Source organism: Salmo salar, chromosome 24 (assembly GCF_965601325.2).
Source record: "Salmo salar chromosome 24, fSalSal1, whole genome shotgun sequence".
Classification (NCBI taxonomy): Eukaryota; Metazoa; Chordata; class Actinopteri; order Salmoniformes; family Salmonidae; genus Salmo; species Salmo salar.
In genome coordinates, this window is record NC_138314.1 from 13,775,086 (window position 1) to 13,793,496 (window position 18,411).

Below are 18,411 nucleotides of genomic sequence, written 5' to 3' on the forward strand. Positions count from 1 at the left end.
CATTAGGTAGCGAGATGAGATCCTCAGACCCCCTGTGAGACCATATGCTGGTGCAGTTGGCCCTGGGTTCCTCCTAATGCAAGACAATGCTAGACCTCATGTGGCTGGAGTGTGTCAGCAGTTCCTGCAAGAGGAAGGCATTGATGCTATGGACTGGCCCGCCCGTTCCCCAGACCTGAATCCAATTGAGCACATCTGGGACATCATGTCTCGCTCCATCCACCAACGCCACGTTGCACCACAGACTGTCCAGGAGTTGGCGGATGCTTTAGTCCAGGTCTGGGAGGAGATCCCTCCAGGAGACCATCCGCCACCTCATCAGGGGCATGCCCAGGCGTTGTAGGGAGGTCATACAGGCACGTGGAGGCCACACACACTACTGAGCCTCATTCTGACTTGTTTTAAGGACATTACATCAAAGTTGGATCAGCCTGTAGTGTGGTTTTCCACTTTAATTTTGAGTGTGACTCCAAATCCAGACCTCCATGGGTTGATAAATTGGATTTCCATTGATTATTTTTGTGTGATTTTGTTGTCAGCACATTCAACTATGTAAAGAAAAAAGTATTTAATAAGATTATTTATTTCATTCAGATCTAGGATGTGTTGTTTAAGTGTTCCCTTTATTTTTTTGAGCAGTATGTGTGGTGTGTGTGTGTATGTATATATATATATATATATACTGAGATCATGTGACACTTAGATTGCACACAGGTGGACTTTATTTAACTAATTATGTGGTAATTGGTTGCACCAGATCTTATTTAGGGGCTTCAAAGGGGGTGAATACATAAGCACACACCACTTTTCAGTTTAACATTTTTTTTTTTTTTTTTAAACAAGTAATTTTTTTTCATTTCACTAAACCAATTTGGACTATTTTGTGTATTTCCATTACATGAAATCCAAATAAAATCCATTTAAATTACAGGTTGTAATGCAACAAAATAGGAAAAACGCCAAGGGGGATGAATACTTTTGCAAGGCACTGTAAGCAGAAAAGACCCCCATATGTACTGTAAAATATGATGATGGATCTTTGATGTTATGGCACTATTTCTTTGTGGATTTTTCAAAATCCACAAAGAAATGGTTAGATGGCCACAAAATCTACATTTTGCAACCGCCGTCTCTGTCTCCAAATCACTCACCCATTGTCGTCACTTCCTGTTCATCAAGCTAGCAGGGTTTTAATGAGGGCTTGAACGCAGTCCGCGACATTGTAGGCCATTGTGGCTGGGACCGCGGATTGTCCCGGGCTTGTGGCAGTCTAGACCCCAGCTGTTTGTTGTTGCATTTTCAATCTTCCCTGCGTCCTTCCCTGTCTGGAACTGCGAGGAGTAACAGTGTAATCTACTGTTGTTACCATGACAAAGACCAAAGCCGACGGGAGTACCGTTGAGGACAGTGGTGTCTCTATCACAGGTGAAGGATTTTTTTTTTAAACAAACAAAAATTGTTCTACAAGCAGTTGTTACAACAAGAAAATAGCTTCCAGTGTTTTGTCCAAATACTGGTGGAGTCAACTAATAGAAGAATCGACGACCTGACCAGAGGTCGAGGACCTGAAGAACAGTTTGCAGTTCTCCCAGGGTCAGCTTGACGAGTTTAAACAGGAGAATGTCAAGATGACAGCAATCTGTAAGTAATTGAGAGAGTACATCGGTTCTGTATGTGAATCTATGATGTCAATGATGGATCAATCTGATTATCTTGAGGGACAATCAAGGCGGAACAACATGGTTGTGGACAGAATTGAAGAATCTCCACATGAGACCTGGAAGGAGTCTGATGACAGAGTGAGGGAAATGATCGCGGAGAAACTGAAGATGAACCACAGGAAGATTGAGGTGGAGCGCGCCCACGGGACTGGAAAACCCGGCCCAAGTGACAGGCCGAGGCCGATCAGTGGTCAAGTTCCTGAGGTTCAAGGACAAGGTAGCTTTTCTGGAAAGAGCCAAGAACTTGAGAGGAACATGTACAGTGAGGGAAAAAAGTATTTGACCCCCTGCTGATTTTGTACTTTTGTCTACTGACAAAGAAATGATCAATCTATAATTTTAATGGTAGGTTTATTTGAACAGTGAGAGACAGAATAACAACAACAAAAATCCAGAAAAATGCATGTCAAAAATGTTATAAATTGATTTGCATTTTAACGAGGGAAATAAGTATTTGACCCCTCTGCAAAACATGACTTAGTACTTGGTGTTAAAACCCTTGTTGGCAATCAGAGGTCAGACGTTTCTTGTAGTTGGCCACCAGGTTTGCACACATCTCAGGAGGGATTTTGTCCCACCCCTCTTAGTCACCAAGAAAACAATTGGTAACACACTACGCCGTGAAGGACTGAAATCCTGCAGCGCCCGCAAGGTCCCCCTGCTCAAGAAAGCACATATACATGCCCGTCTGAAGTTTGCCAATGAACATCTGAATGATTCAGAGGACAACTGGGTGAAAGTGTAGTGGTCAGATGAGACCAAAATGGAGCTCTTTGGCATTAACTAAACTCACCGTGTTTGGAGGAGGAGGAATGCTGCCTATGACCCCAAGAACACCAAGGACTATCCTGAAGCTGTGCGCCAGAAGAGGAAAGCCATGAAAGCTGCCACAGCGCGTGGGAACATTGCTTACATCCACTATGACAGGCTCATTGTCCACCTTCCCTCCCAAAAGCCTGGATGGGATGAGAGAGCCAAGCCTATGGGTTTGTAGCTTTAACCCCGCAGCGCACACACACACACTTTTATAAACTCAGCAAAAAAAGAAATGTCCCTTTTTCAGGACCCTGTCTTTCAAAGATAATTTGTAAAAATCCAAATAACTTCACAGATCTTCATTGTAAAGAGTTTAAACACGGCTTGTTCAATGAACCGTACACATTGGATGCAGTGATCACAATATAGTGGCTATATCCAGGAAAGCCAAAGTTCTAAAAGCTGGGCCTAAAATAGTGTTTTATTTTACCTTACCTTTATTTAACCAGGCAAGTCAGTTAAGAACAAATTCTTATTTTCAATGACGGCCTAGGAACAGTTGGTTAACTGCTTTGTTCAGGGGCAGAACAACAGATTTTTACCTTGTCAGCTCGGGGATTCAATCTTGCAACCTTTCGGTTACTAGTGCAACTCTATCCACTAGGCTACCTGCCACCCCAGATCATACAAAATATTTTGCTGTGACTCTTATGTGAATGATGTTAAGAAAATTGTTGCTCTGGTGTGATTAATAAGGAGCATCCAGGCACTGCACTTGATGAATTTATGAAATTGCTTCTTCCAATTATTGGTAAACATGCACCTGTTAAGAAACTGACTGTTAGAACTGTTAAGGCTCCATGGATTGATGAGGAATTGAAAAACTGTATGATTGAAAGAGATGGGGCAAAAGGAGTAGCAAATAAGTCTGGCTGCACATCTGACTGGCTGAATTACTGGAAATTGAGAAATTATGTGATTAAACTCAACAAAAAGAAGAACTATATCCTGAAGCCAAGATCAATAATATAAAGAGTGATGGAAAAAAAACTTTGGAGTACTTCACATGATATTACGGGCAGAAAGACTAATTCAACTCCCATCTTTCATCAAATCAAATGGCTTATTCATCACAAAAAAACATTTGAGGTTGCCAATTATTTTAATGATTACTTCATTGGCAAAGTTGGCAGACTTAGGCAGGAAATGCCAACAACGAACAGTAAGCCATCATACTCATGTATAAACAAACTATTAATGAAAGAAAAGCATTGCAAGTTAGAATTTTGTAAAGTTAGTGTGGGAGGATGGAAAAATTATTGTTGTTGATCAATAATGACCAACCTCCTGGCATTGACAACCTAGATGGAAATCTACTGAGGAAGGTAGCTGACTCTATAGCCACTCCTATCGGTCATATCTTTAATCTGAGCCTAGGAAGCTTCTCTAATGTCAAATATGTAACGTGTGGTGTACCGCAGGGCAGCTCTCTAGGCCCTCTACTATTTTCTATTTTTACCAATAGCCTGTCACTGCTATTAAAGAAAGCATGTGTGTCAATGTATGCTGATGATTCAACCATATACGCATCAGTAACCACAGTTAGAAAGTCACTGAAACCCTTAACAAAGAGTTGTATTCTGTTTTGGAATGGGTGGCCAGTAATAAACTGGTCCTGAACATCTCTAAAACTAACAGCATTGTATTTTGTACAAATCATTCCCTAAGTTCTAGACCTTGGTGTTACCTTAGATTGTAAACTGTCATGGTGAAAACATATAGATTCAATGATTGTAAAGATGGGTTTGTCCGTAATAAAGAGATGCTCTGCTTTTTTGACACCACACTCCACAAAGCAAGTCCTGCAGGCTCTAGTTTTATCTTATCTTGATTATTGTCCAGTCATATGGTCAAGTGCTGCAAATAAAGACCTAGTTAAGCTGTAGCTTGTCTAGAACAGAGCGGCACATCTTGCTCTTCATTGTAATCAGAGGGTTTATTAAAACTATGCATGCCATTCTCTCTTGGCTAAGAGTTGAGGAAAGACTGATTTGCGTCACTTCTTGTTTTTATAAGAAACATGAATGTGTTGTAAATTCTAAATTGTTTGCATTGTCAACTTACACACAGCACTGACACACACTTACCCCACCAGACATGCCACCAGGGGTCTTTTCACAGTCGGTTTGAATTGAAGAGGGCAGTCCATAAGCGCAGACAAAGGCTATCAAGGATCTGGAAGATTTCTGTATGGTGGAATGGTCTAAGATCCCTCCCAATGTGTTCTCCAACTCATTTTAGAAAAATGCTCAGGGCCGTTATTCTTGCAAGGTGAGGTATTGAAACAGGGGTGTCAATGATCCTGATCCCTACCTTTTTGGGGAAAACAAATATTGCTTGTTAAACAACATCTCTTCCTCTAAGCAATTGTATTGGTATAAAATAATATAATTAGCTCACTATTTTTAATTTATTTTATTCAGTAATTTTTACTCATCAATGGTGTCAATGGCGGGAGTTCTGAAATGGATGACACAGAATACATGGGCTATGATGGTCAAGCGATCAGGACTATCACTGTCAGTAATTACATTTATTCAATAATTTCATTGCATTCATGTGCTTTGAAAACACCTGTTTCATCACTGTACAGAACACACACAGTTATGAATGCCCATACTGCCTTTCTTCTCTCTGACCTGGCTGTGAGGCTGCCAGCTGTATCAGCAATAGAGAGGCCTTTGAGTTGCAGTCAGAAGAAGGTTTGGTGAGGCGGGGGGGTACTGGGGCCAGACCTAGCAACAACCCCTTTTATGCAGTCATGATTGCAAAGTACATCTAGATTTGGCTTGTTAAAATAAACTGAGGGAATGCCTTTGATAAATGCACTCATATGGAGAGAGATGAGATGGTCCATGTAGCAGCAATCAAAGTGCCTGTCTGGCGTTGGTCGACCACATGGGTGCTGGTGCTCCTTTTCCCCCCCCCCCCCCCCCCCCCCCACACACACACACACACACACACACACACACACACACACACCATGTCTCGAGCGCATTTTAAATGTGTTCCCAGCCTGCCCAGCCAGAGTACTAGTGTTGACTGAAGGTAGGTTAGTTTGTTACCTGTCTGGTGGTGCTGGTTGAGCCCCAGGTGGGTCTTCGCTCGGGTTCCCACAGTCCAGAACCTGAACCGAGAGGAAATCTCATAAACACACCATCCCCCCTACAAAGGTCTGGACCTGAGCTCTGGGCCCAGTGGCCCCAGCAAACACATCTGCTTCTGCTTAGCTAGGCTGAGGTTCCCCTCAATCGTCCACCCCACACACCTGGGAAGCATTATAGCCAGCTCAGCGTGTTTGAAAAAATACCCTCCCCAAAGTTACCCAAGCACAGGCATGCAAGGCACCGCCACCGCTTTGATATACTGGCTGGCAGAGCAGGAGGGTTGAGTAGTTCAGGTCTGGATGCTTTTTGTTGTTTTGAGGCATTCTGAATTCCGCTCAACTGGGTTATTTGTTTAAAAGACAGATGTCATTTGTATTTCCAAGTTCTGCACAAAAAAAGTCACAGATTTTCTGTAAGTTTGACAAGTGCTAGTATGTGTCGAGCATTAGAGATGCTAGCATTTTAACGTACACTCATGTCCCCCTCACCAAGCCCCTGTATATTGTGATTGCAGGTCTACTTTGACTGTGGAGCGAAGATGGATGTGGTGGATGTCCAAGGCCTCATCCTGTCTCCTGGTTTCCCCTATAACTACTCCTCAGGGACCCACTGTGTCTGGCAGTTCTTTGTGCCCATCGGCCACCAGCTCATACTGGAGATATTTGACTTTGACGTGTTCGAGAGTCACGACTCCGCCGCCCAGTACGCTGCCATCTCTGACTTGGAAGAGGTCGATGCTAACGATGGGGCGACTATCCCAACTGGGGGTCCCATCACTGATAAAGATGCCACTGTATCTCAGGCTCAGAGTGTCACAGCGAAAGCCCACCGGTCCTCCTCCCAAAACGACAAAGTCATGCAGGTGGTGGTGCAAGAGCAGTCCACCAAGATGGAGATAGCCAAAGTCTCCAACTCTGCTAAAAGGTCCACCTCTGATGCCACCTCTGACCGTGCCTCCCCACAGCCCCTCTCAGACCTCCTCCTACCAGGGGCCCATGTACCAGGAGAGAAGGCAATGAACTCAATCACCTCTCCTCTCCTCAGAGGCAACCCTGACCTTAACCCTATCCCCAGAGCATCAGCCCCAGACCAAGTCCTGGCTGTGGTTGTCGACGAGGCCACCACTCGGACCCCTCTGCTCCTTACAGACACGGACACAGAGTCAGTGAGCCCTGAGACCCAGCAGTCTGTGGTGGACGCATGCCCCCACGACGTCCTTTACATCTCGGACCTCCTCACCTTTTCCTCGCGCTTCTGCGGCTCCAACCGGCCCTCCAGCAGCCAGCTGGTGTTTGGCTCCAGCCAGGAGATGGTAGAGGTCATCATGGAGTTGATCACCACCACCCACTGGGGCCGTGGCTTCGCCCTGCTCTTTTACTACCACAACCAGACAGAACCTGGTGGAGATGACCCCCGGCATGCCTACGCCCCTACCGGGTCCAGCAAAATAGACACTCTGCTGGCAGCCATGAGTGGAGCAGCCTTCTTTGCCATGGTGCTCACCAGCGCTCTGTGTATTATATTCAGGTATGTATAAGCATGCAGAGAAAGTTATTGTGATATTATTAGCCCTTTGTCACACACGTGTTGTGCTATAAATAGGTTTCCCTGACTCCCTGAGATCAAACCAGCGCTTGAGAGAATTGTGCCAGAACATCCTTTTGTCCTACATGCCTTGTGATGGCTTTCCCTATTTACTCCCGGAGACATACTGTTCTCAAACATAAACAAACAAGACAGTGCACAATGGAAATGTTTGTCCCTTTATGAGCCTTGTGGGTCACCTGTGCAACATCTTCAGGTACAGTAAAGCAAGGCATGCAGAAAGAATGGAGTCATAAAGATACCTTTGTCAGACATGTTTTGTGCTATAAATACATTTCCCTGACAACCTAACATAAACAAGACCGTGCACGTTCTGCACAATGGGAAAAATGGTCCTTTTATTTCTTTGTCATCCAAGGAAACTGGCACAGTGCTTTTCTTTTGAGAGAGCGCAACTGTTGGGTCTTTGATGTTGGCCAGTGTGACAAAGTTTCCTCCCATGAATGAGATGGTAGCCATGATTGGGATAGTCTGCCAGTCAGTCCTCCTCCAGCACACAGTGTGGTGCTGCTGCAGTGGATGGGCTGGCTGTTGACTCAGCTGGAGGCAGGGTTCGACTGTAGCTGCCCTTATGTGCCGTATTGTCACCATTACAGAGAGAGAGCGTGAGCAAGAGAGGGCCGTTCAAGGTGCAGCACCTGGCATCGATTCCAACGGACAAAGAGAAACGCAGCCATACAAAAGCGAGCGGAGGGAAAACGAGGAGAGCCTCATACTGCTGTGCTATGAGCCTCTGTCCCGTCGAGGTGCCATTGTAGTTGTTTAATAGAACAAGAACAACATATCAAAAGGTGTAATTTACAGGTTGTTCCCTCGGTCAATCCCATAAGGAGACAACATTAGTACATGTATCAGTTTTCGCAGGGTGTAATATCATTTATGCCAGGTAACTAAATGAGCATCACTGTTTAATCTACTGTCCTGATTCACATCTAGTTCCCTCCAGGAAGGTTCAAATTCCCATAAAGATAAACCCCCTTGCATCCCCCATGCATGTTGGAGAGAAGTTACAGCTGTATTAGTCTCGTCCTGGGGCCATGTTTTTAATTGTGCCAAAAATTGATACACAAAAGCATTTCGATCTGTTATTGACCAGAATCACTTTAAGTCAACACTTTCAATGTTATGTTGATATTATCCAGTGAAAATTCCGTTATTGCTATGTCTTTATACTGATGCCTTTATAGTGAGACCACCCCAGATAGTGTAGTTTATGGCATTACATGGGTTTAGCTACTAGAGCCGTCCTTGAGAGAAACAACCGAGGGCAACTTTAGGCTGTTTGTATGTAGTGAGTCAGCTAGCTAGACTCTGATTATGTTTGGAAGAAAATCTTCACTGAAGGCAATCTAATCTGTTCCAGTTTCTAATTGTGGGAGAATGTTCATTTTGTACATTTTTGGTCAAATTTGGAGAGCAGTTGCTCTAAATAAGTCAAGCTTTCACAAATAGCATGAAAGAGAATGTCGCCAAAAGTCAAGAAAGTAAACAACATACATAAAAGAAAGTATGCTAATGGGTTTCAAAGATATGTTAAACAGTCAAACACAACTGAAATGTTGTGGATCTCTTTTGTTTTCCAGACCTAAACTATGTCCGAAAAGAGCCAGCTCCTGCTCATCCAACAACTCTGAGGTAAACGGATAAAGACCCCTGTCTGTCTGACTGTCCAGACATTCCTTTGTAAGCTAGCTTCTGACTGGGATCAGGGAACATTTCCTTCATATCCTCTAGACCATGGATGGGCAACTTTGATGGGGGTTGGTGCCACACAAAAAAAACAGAGAAAAAATGTCCTGCAATTCTACACATTTTGCCATGGGGCAGAGAGAAAAATGTGTAGTTCTACAGCTCATTTCCTGCAATTAAGAAAAAATCCATAGGGTGGAGAGAAATGTTTGCAGTTTTTAATATTATATCTGAGTGAGAGTCACTAACAAATTCAATGGGGGCCTCCTTGGTCGGTAATTCGACCATGATTAAAAAGTTTAGATCGCTAGCTAGACTAATTTAAAATCTAAAAAATGTTAGTCGACATGGGCTGAGTGATTGATTTACAGTGCATTCGGAAAGTATTCAGACACCTTGACTTTTCCACATTTGTTACGTTACAGCCTTATTCTAAAATGTATTAAACATTTGTTTTCTCATCACAATACCCCATAATGACAAAGCAAAAACTGGTTTTTAAACATTTCTGCAAATATAAAAAAGAAATATACTGAAATATCACATTAACATAAGTGTTCAGACCCTTTACTCAGTACTTTGTTGAAGCACCTTTGGCAGTGATTACAGCCTTGAGTCTTCTTGGGTACGACGCTGCAAGCTTGGTACACTTGTATTTGGGGAGTTTCTCCCATTCTTCTCTGCTGATCCTCTCAAGCTCTGTCTGGTTGAATTGGGAGCGTCGCTGCACAGCTATTTTCAGGTCTCTCTAGAGATGTTAGTTCGGGTTCAAGTACGGGCTTTGGCTGGTCCACTCAAGGACATTCAGAGACTTCTCCCAAAGCCACTCCTGTGTTGTCTTGACTGTGTGCTTAGGGTTTTTGTCCTGTTGGAAGGTGAACCTTTGCCCAGTCTGAGGTCCTGAGCGCTCTGGAGCAGGTTTTCCTCAAGGATCTTTCTGTGCTTTGCTCTGTTAATCTTTTCCTCCATCCTGACTAGTCTCCCAGTCGCTGCTGCTGAAAAACATCCCCACAGCATGATGCTGCCACCACCATGCTTCACCATAAGGATGGTGCCAGGTTTCCTCCAGACACGACGCTTGGCATTCCGTCCAAAGAGTTCAATCTTGGTTTCATCAGACCAGAGAATCTTGTTTCTCATGGTCTGAGAGTCCTTTAGGTGCCTTTTGGCACACTCCAAACGGGCTGTCGTGTGCCTTTTACAGAGGAGTGGCTTCCGTCTGGCCACTCTACCATAAAGACCTGATTGGTGGAGTGCTGCAGAGATGGTTGTCCTTCTGGAAAGTTCTCCCATCTCCACAGAAAAACTCTGGAGCTCTGTCAGAGTGACCATCGGGTTCTTGGTCACCTCCCTGACCAACGCCCTTCTCCCCCGATTCTCAGTTTGGCCATGCGGCCAGCTCTAGGAAGAGTCTTGGTGGTTCCAGACTTCTTCCATTTAAGAATGATGGAGGCCACTGTATTCTTGGGGACCCTCAATGCTGCAGAAATATTTTGGGTACCCTTCCCCAGATATGTGCCTCGACAAAATCCTGTCTCGGAGCTCTACGGGCAATTCCTTCGACCCCATGGCTTGGTTTTTTTCTCTGAAATGTACTGTCAACTGTGGGACCTTTATATAGACAGGTGTGTGCCTTTCCAAATCATGTCCAATCAATTCAATTTACCACAGGTGGACTCCAATCAAGTTGTAGAAACATCAAGGAGGATTAATGGAAACAGGATGCACCTGAGCTCAATTTCGAGTCTCATAGCAAAGGGTCTGAATACTTATGTAAATATGGTATTTGTTTTTTATTTTTCAAATCGTCAAACATTTCTATAAACCTGTTTTCGCTTTCTTATTATGGGGTATTGTGTGTAGATTGATGAGGGAAACAAATAATTTAATCAGTTTTAGAATAGGGCTGTAACTTACCAAAATGTGGAAAAAGGGAAGGGGTCTGAATACTTTACGAATGCACTGTATATACTGAACAAAAATATAAATGTAACATGCAACAATTTCAAAGATTTTACTTTAAGATTTCATATAAGGAAACCAGTCAATTGGAAGAAATTCATTTGTCCATAATCTATGGATTTCACAGGACTGGGCACCACAAAAGGGCTTTATTACAGACAGAAATACTCCTCAGCACCCCGACCCACTCCCCCCTCAGACGATCCCGTAGGTGAAGAAGCCGGATGTGGAAGTCCTGAGCTAGCGTGGTTACACGTGGTCTGTGGTTGTGAGACCGGTTGGACGTACTGACAAATTCTCTAAAACGACATTGGAGGTGGCTCATGGTCGAGAAATTAACATTCAATTATCTGGAAACAGATCTGGTGGCCATTCCTGCAATCAGCATGCCAATTGCACACTCTCTCAACTTGAGACATCTGTGGCATTGTATTGTGTGACAAAACTGCACATTTTAGAGTGACCTTTTATTGTCCCCAGCACAAGGTACACCTGAGTAATGATCATGCTGCTTAATCAGCTTCTTCATATGTCACACCTGTCAGGTGGATGGATTATCTTGACAAGGATAAAATGCTCACTAACAGGGATGTAAATACATTTGTGCACAACATTTGAGAGAAGCTTTTTGTGCATATGGAACATTTCTGGGATCTTTTATTTCAGCTCATGAAACATGGGACCAGTACTTTACATGTTGCGTTTATATTTTTGTTGTGTGTTATATATAATTTTAAAAATGTAACTGCACCTTGCATTCTACTATTCTAACTCTCAATAGTAAATTAAGACCCCAACTGAGTTCTTAAAAATAAAAATCCCCAACCCCCCCCCCCCCCAACATTTTTTTTCGGAGAGGGGGCGGGAGGAAAATTGATCCGCAGGCCTACAAAAGGGGGGCCATGCAGCCCGCCAGTTGCCAATCCCTGCTCTAGACTACAGACATTGGAGCAAATACAAATACCCCACACTGGCCTGGTGCTCTTGTTGTCCAAATTCTCCCATGCAGGGCAAGCAGCCCCAGAGGTAGACAGGTTCACTAAAGGTCAGACGCCTGACTCCCCCATAAAGCAGAACTGGACAAGTTACACTTCCCTGTTTTCTAGTCATGAGATGAATTTGTAATTGAGTTGTCAAAATGTGTCCATCTGGGATTGAACTTTTAGAAACAAGCAAAACAGTCCTACACAAGTTCTGGCCACTTTAAGTATCTTATTGCCACTAGATCATTATACTGACTGGGTATCAAAACATTTTATTAATTGACAAGAACAACTTCAGTTCATATGGCTGTATTTCATAGTGTTGTGCAGCCCTACTCCGTTGGTGTATGTGGAGTGGCAGGCATGTGTAGTAGTACTTGCTGACTCTAAACTGTACTGACTGCTGTAGGTGCAGGAGGGAGTGCAGAACTCTGGAGCTGATGTCCGTGAGCTGCAGCTGGTGGCTCCTAATCAGCCCAGCCTGGAGGTCCCTTGCCCTGCAGAGAACGACAACAACAACCACTCTCTCAGCCTCACACACAGAGGTGGGTATGCGCAAGCGGGCAGGCTCACATGCACACGTGCGCACACACACGAAACACACACACACTCCATCTACTTTCTCTCTCCCGCTAACACTCCCCTGTTTTTCCCTCTCTGCTTGTGCTCCAGCCGCCTAGCCTAGTCTAGTCAATCCCCCTCGCTCCCCCTGCCCTGCGCCCCCTCTCTTTCTCTCTCCATGATCGAGGGGTACCGCTGGGGTGTTTGGTCTGGTTCCAACCTGGCTGACAATGACTTTATCTGCCCCTAAACTGAATTTACATGTTCAGTGTAAATGGGACACTTATTTCATTACGCTCTGAAACTATGACAGAAAAATGGTACACCGGGTCTGACTATCAGATCCCCAACACACAGTAATAGAGCTGCCAGGATTCTACCACATACTGAATTATCTCATGGTGTCATGGCCATAGAATGGCTCTAATCGGGTGTAAAACATACATCCCGCGAGGGGGTCCAATCCGGCCCGTGGGTGGTTTAAAAAAACAAAACAATTTTTTTTTTTTGAGGTGGGGGGGGGGAAACAAACTAGATATATGTAAAAATTACTAAAACCAAATCGAAATAATGGAGAAATTATAATGTACCTACATTCATACAGTTTATTGACTGTGTCCAGCTTGCTATTAATCACCTACATGAATGCTAGACAGTCGGGGAGCATCGAAAATTCCAAAATCTATGGATAGAGGACAATGATAGCGAGGAAATATTTTTTTAAATGTCAGGGCGTCCCTCCAAACCTTGTTGAATACTGAATGCGGCCCCCGGGGCAAAATGATTTTGACACCTGAATGATAGCTCAAAATATGTCAAACAAAAACTGTTTCACATCTGAAGTAATGTCTAATACAGGTGCATAGAAGAAACGTTGTGTAGTAAAATTCACCAATACAGCTCGTAATATGTGATATCATTAAGGTATTCTGTGTGCTCAGTAGCTGCATATACAGTATTTAATCAATAACCTATACGAAAGGAAGTTGGCTGCAACATTGCACTGTCCATGTAGTATCTTCCTGGAGTCATTTGAAAGTGTATTTCTTCTCTTATAAAAGTTGATCAGATTGTGTGGGAATATGCAAGGCCAGCTTGTAGTGGATGTAGCTGAGTGAATAGGAGGTGCAGCATTTAGAAGTCTCAATGGAAAATTGCTTTAGTTTTGGGGTAACACTGGGTTTATCCCAGAACAATCCAAATTCTCGCTCATTGTAGCTGATCCCACAGAGAGATTTACAGGTCGTGACATTTAACCTATATAACAGCGTGGGAGCATTGGGAACACCATGTTTCTCCTCTCGCTGAGTTCAACCATGTCACTATGAGTTAACAGGAATATGAGTGGACAAGTACAGTGGCTACACAGTGCAGTAATTTACTATGGAGACCAATCTGTAACATTCCATTTCAAGTGCTCTTTTAGGGACAAGCAGTGGAAATTTTCATAAGCTAAGGTGCAATACATCTGACTGTTGTGCCTTCAATGTTTTAATTGTAGGCTATCACCAAACAAGTAAGTGATTAATAAAACCACTTTCCCGTTTCTTTCCCAGGTTCTCCAGGCAGTGTTGGTGGTGATATGTCCCAGCATGCTGAAGTGGACCTCTCATTCAGTGGTCTCACGGAATTGGACTTGGGGACAGATGAGGTGTTTATCATTTCGTCTGTGCCTGGTCCAAGCAGCAGAATGCCGTTCTCGGCCCACACGGTAAGGAGCGAGGCAAGACAGGTAACCCAGGCGAGGACCCACAGTGGTGCCAAGGCAGTAGAGGGAACCCAGGCTAGGACCCATGGTGGTGCTTTTCTAAAGGGTGACACCCAGGCAGTAGCATGTAACCCAGGCTAGGACCCGCTCTAGGGGTGGGTGACACCAAGGCAGAAGGCTACATCCTGCCAATTATTTTTTCCTTGAACCATCAACCCTCTGCTGGTAATAGCTATGAACCTCACCGCCTGGTGGTCGAGGTGTCAGGGTATAGAAACACAGTGGCAGGGGATTGGCGGTAGGATACGGTTTGACACAGCATTTTTGCTTGTGCTCTATTGGAATAAGAGTTGGCATAAGGCAGGCCTGGCAGCTATTAGGAAGCTGGCGTGCTTTCCTGCAGCCTAGCCTAATGGATGTATTATCTGAGAAGCCAGTTTCCCAGCTCCAATTCTCTCTCTCTGTGTGTTAGTGTGTGCGTGTTCATGCGCGTTTGCGCGCTGTGGTGCATTGCTGTGTGTGTGGTCTGTATGTTTACATGTTAATTTGCCTTTTTGTGCAGATTGTGTGTATGTACATATTTGTTCAGACTGATGATTGGAAGAAGGACTCGCACAGGAAATCCGTCCAGAGCCTTATCCGTTTATGTAACTAGCTAGATGGAACTCACGTTCATTTCTTGTGGAAAAACGACATGAACATAAATGGTACCGTAGATCTGTCATGATACAACGGGATGTGTGAGACCACGAACAGCATTAGTTCCAGTGCTTGTGTTTTTCGTCACTGGTTATTTGGACAAATCAAAATTTCACAGGTTTTATCATCTTTAGAATTTCAGGAGAGGGGACATTTGGCCTATAAACGTGCACTTAACTCGCAAAGAGAGAGGGCGGAGCTCTTCATTCAGGTTCCGATCCTCGTTCTATCTCTCCTCTTAACGCGTATGGACCCAGAATTTAATCCAGCAATTTAACAGGACTTTAGTTCTGGGTTAACCAAGATTACGTTTGTGTAAAATAGTTTAATTGAGTGTATTTTGCAAGTGAGTAGTTTGCATGCGCCATGATGGTTAACGTTAGCAATACAAGCTAACACCCACTGACTGGCTGTGGCTAAAATGAGCCCAGCTATCTGTGTTTGCACTGTGTCTAACTCTGTCATGTTTCCGATTAGATTATTTTTCACGCTCAATTCCCGCCGCATTTTAAGCCCCGCCTACACAAACTCGTGATTTGTTGGGAGAGTTGTGTGTCTGAAGAGCACCCTCCCCGAAATGGCCAAGAAAATCCGACATGATCCTCAGAACTAGTGCTGTTGCCCTAGGTCTAGGATTTCTGAGACTAGGTGTGGGGGGTAATACGGGGCTCTGTTTCACATCTGGGGGGCTTATCCTCCACCTTTTTGCCCAAACTGCAACAAGTTGCCATTGTGTGGGGGGCTTTTGTGGTGAGCAGGGCACTTCATTTAAAACCTTCCTAATTCTTGTCTAGACTAAGCGAGCTGTGAGTGATTCTGTATAAGGATTATATGGCTCTTTCTGAGAGGAGCAACCGCTAACCCCCCCCCCCTCCAAAAAAAAAAACCTGACCACAAACCTTCCCCCTATCCTGATTAACTAGCTGAATAATGAGGGGGGATATGTGACTAATGTGCCCTTCACCCCTGACCTGCCATTCCTATTAGTGAGACACCTACTGTATAGCCCTAGGCCCGCATTCACAAAGACTCCCAGAGTAGGTCCTACCTGCCCATATAATCGTATTCATTATGATCCAAAAGGTCAAACTGATCCTATGTCAGCAGTCCTATCTGAGAATCTTTGTGAATGTGTTTCCAGGAATCACTGACAGCACCCACTACCAGGCAAGCAGCACTTGTTGTTTTGGATTACATGTCTGATTCCAGGGTTTGCTTGCTGCCTTTTTAGGTCAACGGCGATTGGAGAAGCAGTTCAGCACTTGAATATAATGCGACCTCTGATACAAGCAAGCTATTTTATTAGTGATCATTTCTTGTGAATGAGTCTCATTTACACTCTGATGCCACTGGTGGAGAAAACTCCATTGACTGAAGGCTTAAGTCAGTTAAACGCACATTGTATTTAAGCAGTGTTTTCCCCATGGTCAAATAAAGTATAGAATAATCACAGGTAGATGCTTTCAGTCTCCAGAATAAGAAGTGTGTGCGTTCCATGGCACTAAATTGTAAACTAAGACGCTGTGGAAACATTGCTACAGTGGGTTCAGTGGGTTCGAGAGGTTCTACTCTTTCAGATGCTTCCAGTTTTCCAACTAAGAAGTCTGTTTGTTTACAAACTACTGTAGGCCTACTCCACATGCACACAAATACACTGCATGCTGGGTTTGCTTGAATTCCATATGATTTGTTTGTTGTGTCTCTCTCCTCTCGGCAGCGGGAGAGGTTCCTGAGGCACAGTGACACCGGCCCTGTGACTGACTGGCCCTCTCCAGACCCGGCTGCCTCCCCCACAGAGACCCGGGCTGCCCAGGATGGCAGTGCCAGCTGTGCTCGGCCCCGGGCCTGGAGCGTCCGTACCTTCCAGGACTTCCTCCCTCCACTGCCCCAGTTACACAAGAAGTGGTGCAGTTGGAACTCCACCAGTCCCTTCACTAAGCTGGTGGACAGCGTTAGTAGCTATTATGTTATTGGTCATTCAGCAGTGCTGCTGAATAATAGTTCAACCATCATATACTGTATTTCTTTACATCTTGGTTATTTAGCAGACGCTCTTACCCAGAGTGACTAACATTACTGTATGTTTGTAAGTGGATTATTATTTTTTAGCACATTTTTCATTACTCCGATGCATAATGAATAAACTATGAATGTCGGGTTGCACTGCAGAGGGATATGTGTTGACTAGATGTTGTTCCCCCAGGCACCATCCAGCTTTGTGTCAGACTGCCGTGGGGAGAACAGCAGGAAGGTGTTTTCCGACCCCCAGTTGGAGGCCCAGAACGACAGTAACGCCTCTGACTCCTCCATGAGTAACGCCTCGTACCCCTTCACTCAGCTAGCCCAGCGCCGCCTCAACTCCACGAGCAACCTTCGGCGCTCCCGCTTCACCGGGCCCTGCTTTGGCCTGCTCTCTGGGTCCGGTCCCTCAAACAGCACCAAGGCCCCCGGGGGCAAACACCTCCAGGCTTCTCCGTCCGAGCCCATTAACAACCACGCTGGGCATGGTGTGATTTCCCGCGATTTCCCAGCGGAGAGCGACCATGTCAGTGTCCCTGTGTTTGCCATCTGTGAGGAGGAGGACCGGCAGCCCCTGGTCCTGGCTGAGCACCTGGGCCAGTCCCCCATGCTGAATGGACTGAGCCGGGGGCCGTACAAGGGGAAGGAGCCCGCCAGCGGAGGCCCCAACACTGGCCCCCAGAGCCCAGCCAACGGCCCCCTCCTCCAGAGGGGGAGGTCAGAGTGGAGGCCATGGGGGAGTCAGGCCTCAGGAGGGACCAGTCCTTACCCTCTCCCTCACCCCTCTGACTCACCTACAGCCGCCTACACCACCGAGTTAAAGTCTGCCTTCGTGCAAAGCACAGCCAATCATATCCAGATGCCTTCCCTCAGCCAATCAACAGTGCCATGCAGTGTGACGGGCAAGGAGATGTGACAGTAGTGGACAGACAGAGCATGGAATCCTGGGTTGGCCGAGCAAAGCAATAATTAACTATTTTTAGTTCCACTTTTGTCAAATGCAAAACTTACCTTTTTGATTACTGAAATCAACTTTTTATATGAAATTTCTACATTCTTGAAGTCAGTTGCTTCATGGTGACAAATTGGATGTTTTCATACTAGTAACCACAATATATTTTTTTATCAAGTTAAAACCGCTTCATCAATATATGCTGTATACCACACCAAGGCTTTTTCAGCTTCGGTATAATTTGTTTAAAAAATTAAACTTGAAATAATATTGAATACGGATGTTAACAGAAAACTTGCTAGTATTTTCCAAGAGCACTTCATTTCCCAACTCATCTGAGCACTTTTGTACCAGTTAATCGTTTTGATACTTTAAATCAAATTATTAAACATAAGCACTTTCAACTCAGTAGCTCACTCATGCTTGTGGATTTTGTGCTGAATTGTGCCAACTTCTGCCTTTTGTCCAACAACCATGGGCCTTGAAGCATTGAATTATAATAGCACCACAAAGCTCCATGGGGACTGTATACTACTGCTCTGTGCCCTCTAGTGTTAAAATGATATAGATCACACACAGTATATTAACC

At 44.6% G+C, this 18,411-nt stretch overlaps 1 protein-coding gene across 1 annotated transcript in view; it reads left to right on the forward strand.

Moving 5' to 3' along the window:
* si:dkey-112e17.1 (uncharacterized) overlaps positions 1-18,003 on the forward strand; it is a 37,769-nt gene extending 19,766 nt beyond the window's left edge. The window contains exons 2-7 of the mRNA XM_014170884.3: positions 6,159-7,171; positions 8,833-8,884; positions 12,293-12,428; positions 14,001-14,155; positions 16,569-16,802; positions 17,055-18,003. Of these exons, the coding sequence (XP_014026359.1) occupies positions 6,159-7,171; positions 8,833-8,884; positions 12,293-12,428; positions 14,001-14,155; positions 16,569-16,802; positions 17,055-17,786 (2,322 nt within the window). The 3' untranslated portion in view covers positions 17,787-18,003. The remainder of the gene's footprint in view (positions 1-6,158; positions 7,172-8,832; positions 8,885-12,292; positions 12,429-14,000; positions 14,156-16,568; positions 16,803-17,054) is intronic.
* The last annotated feature ends 408 nt before the right edge of the window (positions 18,004-18,411 follow it).